Source organism: Pristis pectinata, chromosome 1 (assembly GCF_009764475.1).
Source record: "Pristis pectinata isolate sPriPec2 chromosome 1, sPriPec2.1.pri, whole genome shotgun sequence".
In the NCBI taxonomy this organism is placed as follows: Eukaryota; Metazoa; Chordata; class Chondrichthyes; order Rhinopristiformes; family Pristidae; genus Pristis; species Pristis pectinata.
Genome location: NC_067405.1, coordinates 39,300,508 through 39,318,193, shown reverse-complemented (window position 1 = coordinate 39,318,193; position 17,686 = coordinate 39,300,508). Strand labels below are relative to the sequence as shown.

The window sequence follows — 17,686 nt, the reverse complement described above, 5'->3', positions numbered from 1 at the left end:
AAGCAGCATCAGGACCTGATGCAGGGTTGACCCAAAATGCTGACATATCCCTTTTGCCTCCACAGATGCTGCTTGATGTACTGAGTTCTTCCAGTTTAGTTTACCTCTCGCTCCAGATTCCAACATCTACACTTGTTTCTCCAGCTCTAGAGCAAAAACAGGCATTTAAGAGAAGCTGTGAGCTATTGACAGCAGCAGGGTACCACAGTCAGTTCCTTCACTCTATCAGCATCACAGCAGAGGATCGAGGATCAATTCGAGTAAAACAGTAAGTAGCAGCACAATAAATATCCAAAAGTCCGCTATAACTTGGGGCCTGACGCATGTTAAACAGAAGAACCAGAATGTATTAAAAAGTTGAGTTCATCCTTCTAGAGCTGACTCAGCTTTTTCCATATGGAAAAGGAAGGGATTAGTATGTTTTCGGGATCTATTCATTGATAACTGTTTTTCATCTTTTGAACAATTGTCTAATAAATATAATTTGCCTAGATCACACTTTTTTCGATATTTGCAGATTAGAAATTTTTTAAAAACTACTATACCTCTTTCCGACACCTTATAAAATTGAAACTACGGAAAAAATTTTAGGTCTTAATCCTTATCAGAAGGGCTTGATAGTGATAATCTATGATTTAATTATGAAAATACGTCTAGAATCATTAGACAAAATTAAGAATGAATGGGAAAGTGAACTCCAGACATCTATACCTACAGAGACTTGGAAGAAAATTCTTCATTTAGTTAATACGTCTTCAATGTGTGCCAGACACTCGTTGATACAGTTTAAGGTAGTTCACAGGACCCATATGTCCAAAGATAAGTTAGCTCATTTCTATAACCATATAAATCCTATATGTTGATAGATGTAAATCGAATGTGGCTTCTTTCACACATATGTTTTGGTCCTGTGCCTCTTCTGGAAAAATATTGGAAAGCACATTTTTACATTATTTCAAACGTATTGAAGATTGATTTACACCTCACCCTATCACTGCAATTTTTGGATTACCAAGGATAGAGTCTGGCATTTATCTCCTTCCGCTAACCGTATGATTGCTTTTGTTACATTAATGGCCAAGACGATCCATTTTGTTTTAAATGGAAGGATCCAATACCCCCTACTACTTTTCAATGGTTTTCTCAACTATACCATGTTTAAACTTGGGAAAAAAAAATAGGAGTGGTACTGTTGATCCTTCGCTTAAATTTGAAGATATTTGGAGTCCATTTATTCAATATTTTCACATGATGTAGATCCCCTTTCCATAATCTTCCAACTTGGAGGAATGGACTTGACGACATAATATTGCTCTGTTTCTACTGAGAAAATTTTAGCCCAGTGTTTTTTTTCTTTTTTTTTGTTTGTTTTTCTTTTAAAAAGTTTTTTTTTTGTTTAGTTTATATTGTTTATATTTTTACTGATTTGGGTTTTCTTTTAAATTTATATAATAAATCTTTCTTTCCTTTCTTTTATATTATATTCATTTCCTAAGAGATCGCTGGATCTACAGATTTTTTAAAATATTTTATTGTTCTTTATGATTATATGCTATGATTGTTATCCTGATCTCTTTGTATTACATGTATAAATATTGATGCTATATATCAATCTGTATTAATTTGAAAACTAATAAAAAGATTGAAGAAACAAAGAAAAAGTTGAGCAACACCACAACCAATGCAAAGATAAAAAGCTCTGCAGTCCCACTCACCCAATAGCAAATTGTGGTAGACAATTAAACTAAAGGGTAGGGATGCGCAGTACATCTACAACATGGACATCTGCTGAACACAGCTATGCCTCGTCCACAAAGCAATTACCTCTCCATCAGTCCACTCTCAATCAGAAGTGATTGAAGAAAAGTTCAACAGTACTATCAAATGGCATTTGCTCATCAATAACATGCAAGCCAAACTCAATGTCAGCGAGCATCAGAACTTGCTCAACTCCAGACCACTTACAACACTTGCTCATTCATGAACAGAAGAACTAAATACCAGAGACAAGGTGAAAGGTACAACATCAAGCATCAGATGATCAACTGTGGTACCATGGTCCCCTAATGAACCTGAAGTTAATGGGAATCAAGAGTAATCTCTCTAATGATCACCAAACTACAGGAAGGGTATGGAAGCCTTGGAGGAGGTACAGAAGAGATTGATCAAGGCGTTGTCTGTAATGGGTGTGTATTAGCTACAAGGAAAGTTGGACAAATTTGTACTGTTTTACTCTGGGGCATCCCAGGCCAAGGGGGCAACCTGATAGAAGTATATAAAAATGAGAAGCATAGGTAAGGTAGATCGTCCAATCTGCAAGGAGAGTTTTTGTTTAAAATAATGTGTGTAGGTGCCTGGAACACAAGTGGCAGGGGAGGTGTGAAGTAGACATGATACCAACGTTTATGAGGTATTCAGAAAGACACATGAACAGGCAGGGAATAGAGAGCAAAGCAATATCACAACAGATGGGATTAGCTAGATTGGCATCATGGCCTGTGCAGAGAGTGCACCGAAGGGCCTGTTTCTGTGCTGTGCTGTACTGTCCAATATTCTATGCTCAATGGCTTGGTTCGAACCAATGCTACAAAAGATGGCTGTAGTTTTTGGAGGGGAGTCATCTCAACCCCACAAAATTGCTACAGGAGTTCCTAACAGCCGTTTCCTGAGCCCAACTTTCATTATCTGTCTCAATTTCCTTCCCTCATAAAATTAAACTGAGGGCAATCAATAATTACACTACAATGGTAAATTGCTAAGTTGGCTTATTATTGTCACATGTACTGAGTGAAAAGCTTGTCTTGCATACTGTCCATACAGATCAATTTATTACAACAGTGCTTTGAAGTAGTACAAGGTGAAACAGTAACAAAGTGCAGAATAAAGTGTTACAATATAGAGAAAGTGCAGTGCAGATGGACAGTAAGGTGCAAGGTCATAACGAGGTAGATTGTGAGGTCAAGAGTCCATTTTATCGTACTAGGTAACCATTCAATAGTCTCAACACAGTAGGATAGAAGCTGTCCTTGCACCCAGTGGTATGCACTTTCAGGCTTTTGTATCTTCCGCCTGATGGGAGAGGGGAGAAGAGAGAATATCCAGGGTGGGTGGGATCTTTGATTACGTTAGCTGCTTTACCGAGGCAGCGGTTCTATTTGTAAGTGCTCTGATAAAACAGGGATACCTGGTCCCAGTCAACATTTAGGCTTGACTGATTTGTAGCAAATAACATGTGTGACTTGCAATCGTCAAGCAACAACCAACTCCACCAGGAAGACATCAACCACAACCCCCTTGATTTTCAGTGGCATTACTATTGCTGAATTTATCAATATCAATACTCTGGGGATGTCACCATTGATCAGCAACGTAAATGACTGCAGCTGCATGAACAGTTCAGAGGCTGTGTTTTCCACAGGCAGGCAGGTGGTACAATTTCAAAATTCTCCAAAGTGTTTCAACCATCTGCAAGCTACAAATAAGGAGTGTGACAAATACTCCCCATTTATCTGGATGAGTTACAGCTGTAATAGCACTCAAGCTCAGCACAGCACAGAACAAATTAGCCCACTTAAATAGCAACCAATCTGCCACTTTATATATTACCATCTTCCACCACTGGCATGCCACAACCACAATGTCTACTATCTGCAGGATGCACAACAGCAAATCACCAACCTATCTTCAACAGCATCTCTCAAGCATCCAAATTCAACAAGATAGAAGAAAAGCAGCCACAAGGGAATGTCGCCACATCCACGTTCCTGCCCCCCCCCCCCCCATGTATTCACCACTCTGAACGGGAAATGGTACTGGTTTGAAATTCTTACCCAACACTACTATACCAAATGAAACCTTCATTGTCTGCCACAGGTATTATTGATAGTCACAAATCTCCTAGCCAAGCTTGACAAAAGTGATTATCCCATTTCAACACTAAGTGGCACTAAATAGCATGATAACAGTACTTGTTGTGGTACACATGACCTAAACATGTAACTTAAAACTCTGTTCAGTGACAAGTATACTGATTCAATTGCTAGTAGTTTTCATAACTGCTAATCAACTCATCACACTGGAAATGAACTATTAATAGTTAATTATACCATTGTTGGCAATTTAAAAAAATATGGAGTTGCTTTATCACTCTTCTTCCTCTTAATTAAACCTTTTATCTGTCTGATTTGACATTATTTCCAATATATATATATACACATATACATACATACACACACAAACTCTAAACCAGACAGTAAAAATGCAAACAGTATATCATAGTTTTATAGGTAGTCAACTAGCACAAATATCATTAAACCAAATCACTTGCATGAGGAAATATTCCCTATGAGTGTGTGTGTGTTTTTAATGTGATTAAAAATAGTACATCTTTTCCCCATCTCCTCCATTACTTGTGTCATTATGCCACCCCCAATTGCCAAAATATTCATTCTCTACCATCACCCCAAACTTCATTCCCAGTTTCCCCTTCAACAGCTATCCTGCAACCTCCACAATAAGTCCTTACCCAGCTAACCTTGCTCTCGACTCCTATTCTAACGAATACAGAATTAAACATTTTACATATGGGACCACTGGAAACTTTTGGGGGAAAAACAATTCAAAATATCAAGGACAGGAAAGAAAAACAAATGGAGAACATCACCAGAACCTAGGAGACACTGCACCTTCTCAAACTGCCAAGTAGTAGTAATGTTGGGCAAATAACTGCTGCCAGTGTGATGTGCAAGAGAAAAACTACAATCCTGGCCTCATACTTTAATGTGTGGAATTTGCCTTTTCAGGTCTTATTTCTCTCCAAGGTACACATGAACTCAAAATAAAAACATAACAGATAATAGTAGAAACCATCAGCAGATCTGGCAGCATCTGTGAAAAGAGAAATAGAATTAAATTAACTCAGTTTGCCTTTCCACATCTGCTGCAAGGCTTACTGAGTGTTTCCAGCATTGTTTTTATTTCAGATTTCTAGTGGGTTTTTTTGATGCGTGTATTTGCTCAATCACTATGAAAAACATCAAAATCACATTTGAAGAACTTGACTGTGAGAAATATTGGTAGATTTGAATTTTGCATACAATGTGCCTCAGCACGATCTGCATTTAACACTAAAATATGAAACATGCAACTGTACATAACACACCTACCTATACATCTTACTGAAATGTTATAATCAGATCAATAATTACCTGTACATTTTAGAAAAAAGATACTATGGGATCAAGTAAATATATTCTTTGTACACTTGAAATTAAGTGGATAACACAAAGTTCTGAAAAGAGTCACTAGCAAAAAAAACATTCATAATTCTCTTCAGGAAACTATTTAAAAGCCAAAATACCTTCCAGACACTTACCATTGCTCACTGTCCTCCTTGCTACTTCCCACAGAACAAGACCAAAGGCCCAGATGTCAACTCTCCTATGAGAGTCAAAGAGATTCACTTGCATTGATTCATCCAATACTTCAGGAGCCATATATCGCTTTGTGCCTACCCTGGGATTATTACCCACATCTAAATGGTTAGTGCATTGGGAATGCATCACAGCAAGACCTAACAGAAAAAACACCATAACATTTCATAAGGAACTGGAATAGTAATTAACTTGAAGTTTCACTTAATACTTTATACATCATTTGTTTTTTCCTGCAATATTCTGAGCAAAACCAGTTCAGTATTTGAACAATGCTGTACATAGGGAATTGCAACATGGTTTTAACAGTGTCATTTGTGGTCAAGGAGCAAAGAAAAGCAGTCAGAAGAGTGTAACACTGGAAGAGGAGGAAGAATTTAAGAAAGACAACAGCCCAAAGATGAGGGAATAATTGAATAGTAATGACCACCAATATATAACCAAGTTATCAATGTGAAAACTTTAGAAAAAATATTGTTAAAATGTACCACACACTAGTTCATTGGTCTGTCGCTAATACCAATTAATCATATACAAACCTTTTAAATTCACAACTTCATAGTTTTTAATCTCTGTCATAGGACTGAAAACTTGAGTAGAGGGATTGTTTATGTCCGACAATATTAGTTAAGGAATGTTATAATAAGAGTGCCAAGATCCATGGAAGCTGAGGCAAATCAGAAGAAATACCAATGACAAAATGAACAGATTGAAAATGTTCTTCACACACAAGTGTTGAGACTCGAATTTGTTTCTATGGTTAATGGCTGACACTAAAAACTAGTACTGTTGCCTCAAAGCTTCTGGAACCCAAGTTTGATCCCAACTTCCAGTGCCGTCTGTGTCAAGTTCACATGTTCTTCCTGTGACTACATGGGTTTCCTCCCATGTCCCGAAGACATGATGCTAGTTAATTGGCAACTGTAAATTACCCCTTGGGTTCATGGCAAAAAAAAAATCAAAGTGGAGTTGGTCAGCACTTATAAGTTGTGGGGTATGGGAAATGAGGAATGAGATGAATGATTACCTGGCATGCATCAGTACAAGTGTGTAAGATGAATGCAACAAAGTGAATAATTATGATTGGAACCATTTCCTTGCCTGAAAGAAAACCACCATTGGAGACTGGTTGGGCTGAACCATCCATTATGGGCTGCACAACATTTCAGATCAGATGCTGGTATACAGAAAAGGCAGCACGTTACAGCATGTGTGCAACCAGGAAGCAGTTCACATTAGGAAGGCACCCATGAACATTAGGAATATGGAACAAAAAGGATAGCAGAGTACAACGCAATGTTTGAGGTTTGCTTAAGGTATCAAGGCATAGAATTTTGAAAACATCAGATAACAATCTTAGCTTAATATCAGCAAGCATGCTGCATGAATGAGAAACTCATGGTTTCAAGGACTACTACAGAGACCCAAGTCCATAATTCCAGTTAGCACTTCGGAGAAATACTGAACAAACATTTCAGGTTTCTTTTGGATGTGTAACAGAATCCTGTCAACCATTTTTGACAGCAATAAGAAATTCCATTGCACTATTTCCAAGAATGGAGTTTACCAATGTCTCAATCAACATTGATCCCACAGCCAAATACAGATTGATAAAATCAGGTCATTTACTGCACTATTTCTTACATTGAAAAATTGACTGCAATTTTTTAAAAAAGTACTTAGTAGGATTAGGCATCTCAAAGTTCTTTACAACCAATTAAGGGTGGACATAGACACAGGCATTTTTCTTGCTGTTATGGCTAACCCAACGCTGTCAGAAGTGCAGTGGGCAATAATGGTAGATGGCTTGACAATTAAGGAAATAATGACATTTTAAGTCTGGAAATTTCTGTTGTACACTCTCAGACATTAAACAGGTGTGTTCTCATCACAAACAACACAAAATATTTAAAATTACTGCAGATTTACACATGCTATAGGATAGCATTATCAGTTTGAAAGTTAAAAGACATCCACAGGATAATTAATGCCCATTGTTTTCCTAGATGAGAAACACTACCTTCCACCCTCTCCAATTTCCAAAGGAATACCAGGAACCAGAATTGCAAGCCAGGGTGCACCATCTTGCTACTGAAGCAATCCAACCACCTTTAAATTTTTTTTTGAAAAGTAGTCTCTAGGAGCAAGAAATGATTTTCACAAGGATACCATTTATTGTCCATCCATAAATTACCAGGAAGATGGGACTGAGCCACTTTCTCAAAGCAATCCAGTTCCTGTTGTGAAGATCATACCCAAGCAGCACTTTGGTAGTGACTTCAAGGATTTTGGCCTAGTCTTGGTAAGAGATAGCAACACATTTCCAAGACAAAATGGTGTGCAACCTGGACATCATGCGTGTCCTGGGTATTTGGCATTGTGGGTTTGGGATTTGCTGTCAAGGAACCTTTGTCAACTTGCAGTCAAATTTCATAGTGTACAGGATGCAGCCACACTGCGTCGGTGGTGGAGGGAGCAAATACTCCACAACCCATTTCATTAATAGAAACATAGCAAATGGAATTAAACATAAATAGTCAGTGAACATTTCCACCCTAGGATTATTACCCACATCTAAATGGTTAGTGCATGGAAATGCATCACAGTAAGACCCAAGAGAAAAGCAAACAACAAAAAAATTCCATAATATTTCATCTTATGGAGGATGGATCATTAACAAAACATTTTGCCTTTAGGAACTCCTATAATGATGTCAAGACCAAGATGATCAGTCTCTGACAATAAAAGTCATCTTTGTGCTACGATAATCAAGGCTAGTCATACTTATCTTGGAATTCAACAGTGCTGCTTTCACTGTTTTAGGAATCTACTGCCAACATTAGGAGACTTGACTGCTAACTTCAGAAGTAACTGCAGGCTGCTCAAACTACCTCCAAGATCCACAATGTGCTCCGACCAGTAGGGAATGCTCTCTCCAGCACCTAACTGCTGAAATACTTAACTGGGGCCTCAGTGGTGACACCTGACTAAGCACATCATTACTGAAGGCATCACTATACCAATAACTCACCAAGAGTAGATGGAGGACCTCAGGAAGAAGACAAAAACATGTACATTGGTGAAGAGCCTATGTGCAAAATCTTTGGAGACATCAGATTTGACCCAACTCTCTAATAAGCAATTTATTCTCAATTTTGATTATTCCAGGACATTCTGTGGAAAAATTTTCAGCTACACTCTCAAAGCTAGTGTGCATTCTTTAGAAGTTAACATCAAATAGGTTCACCTTCCTTGTCACAGGATCATTCAAAGCAGTTGCAAACTCTGCCATTTCTCCCAATCTGCTGCTCTCTACATCAGAAACATCACTTAGGAATTACATTCTCATTGAAATGATTTCATCTACTCTCAATTTCTGTAATGACCAGATGGCTTATCTGGCATGAGAATAAGAACATAATAAAAAAAATTAGGAGCGGGGTGGGCCACTCAGCCCCTCAAGCCTGCCCTGCGCCAGGCCTCATTACCTTTCTTATGCCAGTTCCATATAACCCTAAATTTGAAAAATTATCTAGTTCCTCTTTAAGTACCCCCAATCTGCCAGCCGCATTGTATGCGGGAAACCAATGACTGGACTCAAGTGCCAATATGGGCTCCCGTGGGTAATTAGGGAGAGAATAGGGCCCCCTCAAAAGTCAATGTGACTGTCCATGTGTGGAGCCACAGGAGATGGGTGAGGTCTTAAATGACTATTTCCCGTCAGTATTTATGTGGCGAAGATCACAGAAGCTAGGGAATTCAGGGAAGTGAACAGTGATGTCTTGGAACATATCCATATTATAAAAGAGGTGCTTGTGATCTTAAGGTGCATCAAGGTGGATAAATCCTCTGGGCCTGACCAAGTGCATCCAAGGACATTGTGGAAAGGTAGGAAAGAAGTTGCTGGCACCCTGGCAGAGATACTTGTATCACTGTTAGCTACCAGAAGACCAAAGGGTAACTAAGGTTGTGCCTTTATTTAAAAGCAGCTGTAAGGACAAGCCAGGGAACTACAGGCCAGTGAGCCTGACATCAGTGATGGGAACATTACTGGAGGAATTCTGAGAGACAGGATCTACCTGAATTTGGAAAGTCAAGGACTGATTCGGGATCGTCAGCATGGCTGTGTGTGTGGGAAGTCGCGCCTCACGAATTTGATTTTTTTTTGAAGTGACCAAGAGGACTGAAGGGACTGCAGGGAGGTAGGTGTTGTCGATGTGGACTTTAGTAATGCCTTTGACAAGGTCCCACAAGGTAAGCTGGTCTGGAAGGTTAGATCACAAGGGATCCAGGGTGAGCTAGCGAATTGGATACAAAATTGACTTGGAGACAGAGGGTGGTAGTAGAGAGTTGTTTTTCCAGATTAGAGGTCTGTGCTGCAGCAGTGTTGGGTCCTCTACATTAACGATTTGGATAAGCATGTAGTTGGTGTGGTTAGTAAGGTTGCAGATGACACCAAAATTAGTGGTATAGTGGACAGTGGAGGAGGATATTTAAGATTACAACAGGATCTAGAACAACTTGGAAAGTGGGCCAAGGAATGGCAGATGGAATTTAACTCTGACAAGTGCAAAGTGGTGCATTTTGGGAAGTTAAACCAGGGCAGCACTTGCACAGTGGATAGAAGGGCTCTGGGGAATGTTGTAGAACAGAGAAACCTAGGGGTACAGGTTCATAGTTCCCCGAAAGTGGCAACACAGGTAGACAGAGCGGTGAATGTGGCATTTGGCATACTTGCCTTCATCAGTCAGGACATTGAGTAGAAGAGTTGGGACATCATGTTACGGCTATACAGGATGTTGACGGGACTCCACCTGGAATATTGTGTGTAGTTTTGGTCACTAAACTATAGGAAGGATATCCTTAAGCTGGAAAGGGTGCAGAAGAGAGTCGCCAGGTCTGAAGGACTCTAGTTATAAGGAGAGACTGGATAGCCTGGGGCTTTTTCTCACTGGGGTGTAGGCCAAGGAGTGACCTTATCGGGGTATATAAGATCATGAGCAGCATAGATAGGGTGAATGGTCAGTCTTTTTCTCCCCCCCGGATAGGGGAGTCAAAAACTAGAGGGCATAGGTTCAAAGGGGAGAGGGGAAAAATTTAAAGTGGACCCGAGGGGCAACTTTATGTGGTACAAGCTGCCAGAGGAAGTGGTTAGAGACCAGATAGGGAAGGTTTAAGAGGGATACAGGCCAAGACAGGCAAATGGTACTAACTCGTGTAAGCACCTTGGTTGGCATGGACAGGTTGGGCCAAAGAGCCCATTTCCATGATGTAGAGCTCCATGAACCCAGACTTTCCTTCCCTCTTCCCACCACCCCCCCCCCCCCCCCCCCACACCCAATCAACAGTAAAAGGTTTCTGCTCCTCAATGTTCAGATATTGTGGATCATTATCAGAATTTATTCTTGGTTATTGCTAGGTTTCCAGAAATGTCTTCACCCTCAAAGATTGAACACCCAAACATTTTCATCAGCCATCACTGCCTAGAGGGATGGACACTGGGGAATAAGGATTACTCGCTACTTTTCTGGCTCTTGCAACCAGATTGCAGTCTTACCACAGTTGTTGAGCACTGTTACAAGTGCCAAGTACCAGAATGGTTGAGGACAACTACTGGCCAACTAGAAGTGAGACTGCATTACCTGCATCCACTGAGAGTGTCCTGCAGTACATGCCCAGATGGTGAAGAGACTTCATTGCAGCATTCTCTCTGTGGCACAACCTATTCAAAGGCAGGAGCTACTGCAGCAGAAAGACCAGCAGGGAGACACCAGAGCCCAAGGATCATGAGAAGGGGAGGCAGCTAGAGGGATTATCCTTTCTTGTTATCCACAACCTGTGGTGAGGTGGCAGGGATTGACCACATAGGACATAGAACTTTTTGATAGACAGCTGTGTCCAGTAAACAGCCTGTGAAATCAAAGCAAACCAGGTGTTCTTGTCCATGGTCATCACCATGGTGCACTGATAAATCAGGAAGGGGAGCCCAGAAGACACTTAATCTGGGACATACCGCATTGCGGGTTCACCTGTGCTGATTAAGAGACATCAATAAATGAACTCCTGATCCAATTATTGCTTGCTGCAACTGACTTCCATAGTCTGCAGTTCATCTGATTAACTTTTATTTGAGGACATGAAATTTGTGCGCCACTCCACTGAAGAGAGATCTTCTTGCCAGGCAACTGAAACTGTCTCCTTCATTTTCTTGAGCAACAATCTGCTGGATGAACTCAGCAGGTCAAGCAACATCTGTGGGGGAGGAATTGTCAATGTTTCAGGTCAAAACCCTGTATCGTTTCATTCCTTTGCCCCCACAGATGCAGCTTGACCTGCTGAGTTCCTCTAGCAGATTGCATGTTGCTCCAGATTCCAGTATTTGCATTCTCATGTCTCCTTCAGGTTTGTTCTGTGCTGGGTCCAGCAGGTCTCCCGGCCACCATCCACATGCACACCTCCACAGGTCTCGTTTTAGTGCATGTTTTGCATCATAACCATCCCATGTAGTTTCAGACACCTTTTAGCCAATTTCATGATTCCTCCACCCCCCCGGGACCCTGAATGGGCAATAGCACCAAACATAAAGGAGCATGAAATCCAGCTTCTTGGCTGTTGATTGTCATTGAAGTGATAAACGTGTTCAGTAACAAAAAGTTAATATCCAAGCATCTTAACAAATACTCAGTTACTAAACCACTTCCAACCTGGATCAGAGGTGATAAATCTCATTAACAAACTTTTGATCTCAGCAGTATCAAGTGAAAAACATGGATAAAAATGCTTACCCAAGTCTGCAATACAGCATTGTCCATTCTCCTTAACAAGGATATTTTTGCTTTTAAGGTCTCGATGTGCAATTGCAACTTTTCCTTGTGTCCCAATTATTTCTGTATGCAAATGTGTTAGACCACTAGCAATGGACAACGATATCCTCAAACAACCAACAGTATCCAATGCAGTGTGCTGCAGGTGGTCATAGAGAGATCCCAATTCATGGTAATGTGTAATTAGCCATAGTTGTGTGCTAGAATTTCTGGATGTCATGTCAGAAGCAATAAAACCTATAGAAAGAGATACAGACCTTGAGATTCACAATTGCTAAGCACTTTTTTACAGCAAGTCTCACTGACATTGAGTATGCTTCATATGACAATTAAGCATTGTCTTTTAATTGGAAGAAATGACAATTCCTCCTCATGTCATTCCTTTTAATGCTCTAAAGAAACAACTCTTGGCAGTGCAGTCAGAATTTCAAAACAAGCTTTTGATTTTTCAATATTCCTATCCAATTAGCACCTCATCCATCACCCACAGTCACCTCCCCCCCCCACCACTACACGCTATGGCTGTAGTGCATATCACCTCTAAGTCCACTCATTAACAGGACCTGCTAACCAAATGGAAGCATTAGCAGATGACATCATTAGGCCCCTTTGTTTCCCTATAGGTCTGTTTTACCTTGACTTGAAAACAAAGGAAAAAATCCCCTCTTACATTGTCCTTGTGTCAAAATCTTCAGTTTACAATACCGTGGGAGTACCTTCAACACAAGGACTACGGGAGTTCATGGCAACAACTCAAGCCAATTAGGAATAAACATTAAATGCTGACCCTGTCAGTAATTTCAATGTTACACAAGAGCTAAAAGAAAAAGATGCAAGCAATTAAAGGCCAATCAGAAATGCTGACCATTTCTCTCCACACATGCTTCCTCACTTGAATATTTTCAGCATTTTCTCTTTGTGACGGTAAAGGATGAATTAAGTTTATTGCTCTGCCAACCAACCTCATACCATCTCTGCAGATCAGGGATCAAATAAGCAACATCAATTTGCTTTTATATACCACCAAGAAGAAAAAAAATCCAAAGTGCTTCACAAAAGCCCAAACCTGACAATAATGGACAACAACTAAAGAAATATTGTGAAGGACACCCATATCCTTGGTCAGGAAGGATATGGGTATACCTCAACAGACTTTCACAGTCCTAAGAGTAAAGTGTAGAGTGCATGAATCATAAAATGTTAGCAGGCAGGTCCAACTAGTAGTTAAGGTGGCAAACAGCACGTTAGCCTTCATTGAAAAGGGGTTGGAGTTTAAGAAAAGGGAGATTCTGTCACAATTGTAGGGGGTGTTGGTGAGGCCACACCTGGAATGCTGTTCATTCCCTTGCCCACAGGAGATGGTAACATTGGAAGCAGTCCAAAGGTTCATCAAACCAATTTCTGTGATAAGAGTGTTGTCCTATCAAGAGAGGTTAGACAGTTTGCAATTAAATTCCATGGAGTTTAGAAGAACAAAGGGGACCTTTTTCAAACACAGGCGATCCTAAGGAGAGTTGACAGGGTAGACATTGGGATGTTTCCACTAGCGAGAGAGTCACAAACAAGGAGACATAGCTACAAAATAAGGAGTCAATCATTTAAAATTATAGAAACTTCTTCTCTCAGAGGGTAGTGAATCACTGGAATTCTCTGCCCCTGAATATTAAGGCAAGGTGGAGATAAGTAAGGTGGAGATAGATAAAATATTTGAAAGATCAAGGAATTAAGGGTTATGGGGAACTGGCATGAAAGACTAGTTGAGGCCAGTATGGATCAGCCATTTTCTATTTTTAAGATTTCTGGCATCTGCAGTTTTTTTTATTTTCAGCACCAAGATTACAAGAGTTTACAGAATAACAATGGCAAGCACTAACAATTTTTCCAGTTATTCATCATGCCAATAACTCACTCACCTAAAATGTTCTCGTTTCTCAAGAGTACACTATTGTAGATCTCAGTTTCTCTGAACCAGGATTTTTCATCTCTGGAAGAAAATATTTTCACTGCAACATTTTCTCCTTGCCACAAACCTCGCCAAACCTCTCCAAAACGCCCTTTACCTAGGAAGCAGACCATAAGAGATGCATCACTATATACCCATTGTAACATTTACTTAACACACGTTTCAACACACCAGTACTTAACCTGAAAACTCTCTCAATAAATTGGTGATCAGTTACTTCAACAAACCCCCAAAATTTAAAGTGAGAAAGATGTTGCAAGCTAATTTAAAAAAAACTCTAGAAGCAATGCAATCCAGTCACAGAATTCATTAATTAATGACAATGACATAAGAATTAGGAGCTTTATTGCCCAAACATAACAAAAACAACTTGGGAGGATTTTTTTTTTAAAAAGTAATACATTTAAACTCAAAGAAACAAAAAACCTTCAGATTAAATAGGCAAATCTGGGGCATAGCATATGCAACAGTACTTTTTCAAAATACTGTTGCATTTTTCAAAATTAGTTTTGAAACCATGTGGCCAATGGATGGTTTGTTTTGGTTTTGGTTGACATTCAAACACCAGTGTTCGGCTGGCATTACAGATCACTTCCACTTGGCTCCAAAGTTTCAGTTTCTCCTCCCTAGCAATTCACTGCATTTTGTCCCCTAAACCTCAGCCATGGAAGATTTTAAACTTGTTGCAGTTCTTTGGTGGCCCAGAACCAAAAGAGCAGAAAGTAACATTTCTCAAACAAAATATAAAATTGCTCATCCAGTGTGAACAGTCGTTAGGGATTATTTGGGACATCTTCAGGAGTTATGGAATAGGGGGAAGTAAGCTAGTTAATTCAAGCAAGAACCAGTCTTCAAATAAAAACCTGTTCACAATAAATTTCCACTGATATTTTAAGGCCATAGAAACCAGTGATTGGGTATGGGACATTCTGATTCTGTAACATTCTAGCTATGCACTAGAAGACAATAAATAAAAATTCATGTTAAGCAACACTCAATGAAAGCCTCATGCAAGATCAGAGATGGCATCTTAAGTGGCCACCTGTGTTAACGTATCATTAAAGATGCCACTTAATACACAGTTCAGGACAAGTCAGTTTTGTCACTTAATACTCTGGCCATTTGTATATCCAGGGAATGATCCCTCAACACTATAACAGTAGTAGCATATTTTAGGTGTCTGGTGTTTTCTGTTCAGAACTCATTGGACCAGCCACCGATATTTGAATATTCAAATGGATTCTGTCAGTTGGGATGTGCTCCCATTATAAATATATAATTCTGCAAAGTTACCCATCTACATTCAAAATGTTGAAGTAGGTAATTACAGCCACTAAAAGTGTAGTTAATTGTTTATTGTTGCCTTTGTGTTCCACAAAATATATAACGTCACTGTACTGTTGAGTGTCAGGAGGAGAAATAAATGCTCCAGAAGACCTGCTGGTATTGAATAAAGATCTTTTGCATCTATCAACTTCAGTCTCCCTATGGCTCAGTCACAGTCACAACACTTGGGGGCTCATCTGGGATACATTCATTACCAATTACGTTGTCAGCAACCTCAGCAGTCTAACGGGGAGAATATTTAAGTGTTGCACCCCATACTTGGATCTGTTCAGGTCAATGACCACAGGATCACATATTATTAAAGAACAAAGGAGAGCTGGAGAGGTAGATCTAAAAGTGCATGCATGCAAGGGATCAGTGATCAGATGGCACTAGGTACTTTAGTGAGACAGGGCAACCAGTTGCAAAAGGTGGTTACTGACTGTCTGGGGCCAGAGGGGTGTGCGTATATTTTTTTCAGGAAACATCATAGCAGTGCACTTGCTTGCAAATGTGTTTGTGTGTGTTGAGAAACAAGACCCAGGAAGGGTACTGGAGTGGGAACTTTTAATGTTTTATATAAAAAGGAATACAGCAGGCACCATGAGGTCAGTGTGTTACGGACTCAGTGAAAGTCCCTTTAAGATAGAGAGTGTGTGTATATGTGTGTGTGTGGGGCGTGCTTACATCAATAGAAGATAAAGGACATAATGACGTTGAAGAAGTCAGAAGAAGAAGGAGAGAGAGAGAGAAGGGAGAGAGACACCAGCCTGCTTGTTTTCTCTATCGATGGATGAGAAACAATAACTGTGTTTGCCATAGAAATCCATGTATGGAAGTTGGAAGTAATCCGGTGGAGTTCACTTTGTTGCTGACCTGTAGAAGGAAACAGGTATTTATGTGTGGACGACCACGGTTCGGATGCTTTTCGGGGTGAGGAAGTCACTACCGAGTAAACACTGAAGTGTCGTTTGGGTTCCATCGTGGAACATTTGGATTTCGTATTTACTCTCTCTATGTTTCTCTACGTCTACGTCTTATCTTCAGACAACGGTGGTTGTTGAAGAAGCCCTTGCTCATGTTTCACCTTATGGCTTGCGGAACTGAACTTTAAGAACCATTCTGGAACTTGGAGTTTGGGACTTTGTCACACACACACACGAAGAGTTTAGTTTTGGGGTTAACGTTCAAGGTTTAACATTTTTGAAGTCTAACATACTAACATTTTTACTTTTATTTTGCGTATTATCATAAGTAGTGATTAATAAAATAGTTTTTAACACTGAATCATGCTCAGTGTGTTTCTTTTGTTGCTGGTTCGTGACAAGTGGCATGGAATGGGGAGATCGCAGAGTAGATACTCTCCGGTTTTAAGCATGCGCTTTTTTTCCCCCTTCGCTGTGTTTTGCTGAGTATGGAAATTAGTATACAAGTATTCGAGGGAGAGGTTATGCACAGCTATGTTGTCAAGATGGCTCCTATTGAGGTCAGACAATGGCAGGTCCAGAATCCCGACGGCCCCAGCCAGCCCTCGACACCGATTACCACAATCCATAAACCCTTCACCCTCATGAAGCAGAGCATTCTGTCTGAGCTGACGTCACTTAGAGTTGCATCTGGTAATGCAGAACTTCGGCACAAGTTTGAAAAAAAATGATTGAAATTCATCAGATGCAGCCCATTGACGTACACTTATTGGTTAAAGCCAAATGCCCCAAGAAATGTGAGAGACCATATGGCCCAGGGGGTGTAGGATGGTCCATGGGCAACAAGCGACAGTACCAGTAATGAGAAGTATCACAACTTTAAGGGGGAAGTGAGGAAGTGATTTTGTATGGGGGGGGGGCGGGGGGTGGTGGTAAGGAGGAGAGAGTAATTGGGGAATCATAATGTCAGTAGTTCAGAAAACTGATGAGCCAGTCACAGATTAAGTGGAGTGTAAATATCTGGCCTACACTGAATACTCGGCACAGACAATCCCAGTCGGGATGACCTAGTCTTCTTGAAAATGTTGAAAGGCTGAGCTTGGTCCACTGGAGGTTTTAAACCACCCCACAGTAGTTTCATGGGCCAGGGAGATAGAGTGGAGGAGAGAGAAGAGGTCACAAGGTAGTTGTAGATGTTGACCCTGCAAGACAGAA

General features: G+C 40.2%; 1 protein-coding gene across 1 annotated transcript in view; it reads right to left on the bottom strand.

Moving 5' to 3' along the window:
* The window catches only part of LOC127570181 (activin receptor type-1-like), a 39,957-nt gene that overhangs the window by 8,541 nt on the left and 13,730 nt on the right, over positions 1-17,686 (bottom strand). The window contains 3 exon segments of the mRNA XM_052015447.1: positions 5,375-5,572; positions 12,218-12,493; positions 14,170-14,316. Coding sequence (XP_051871407.1) covers positions 5,375-5,572; positions 12,218-12,493; positions 14,170-14,316 — 621 coding nt within the window.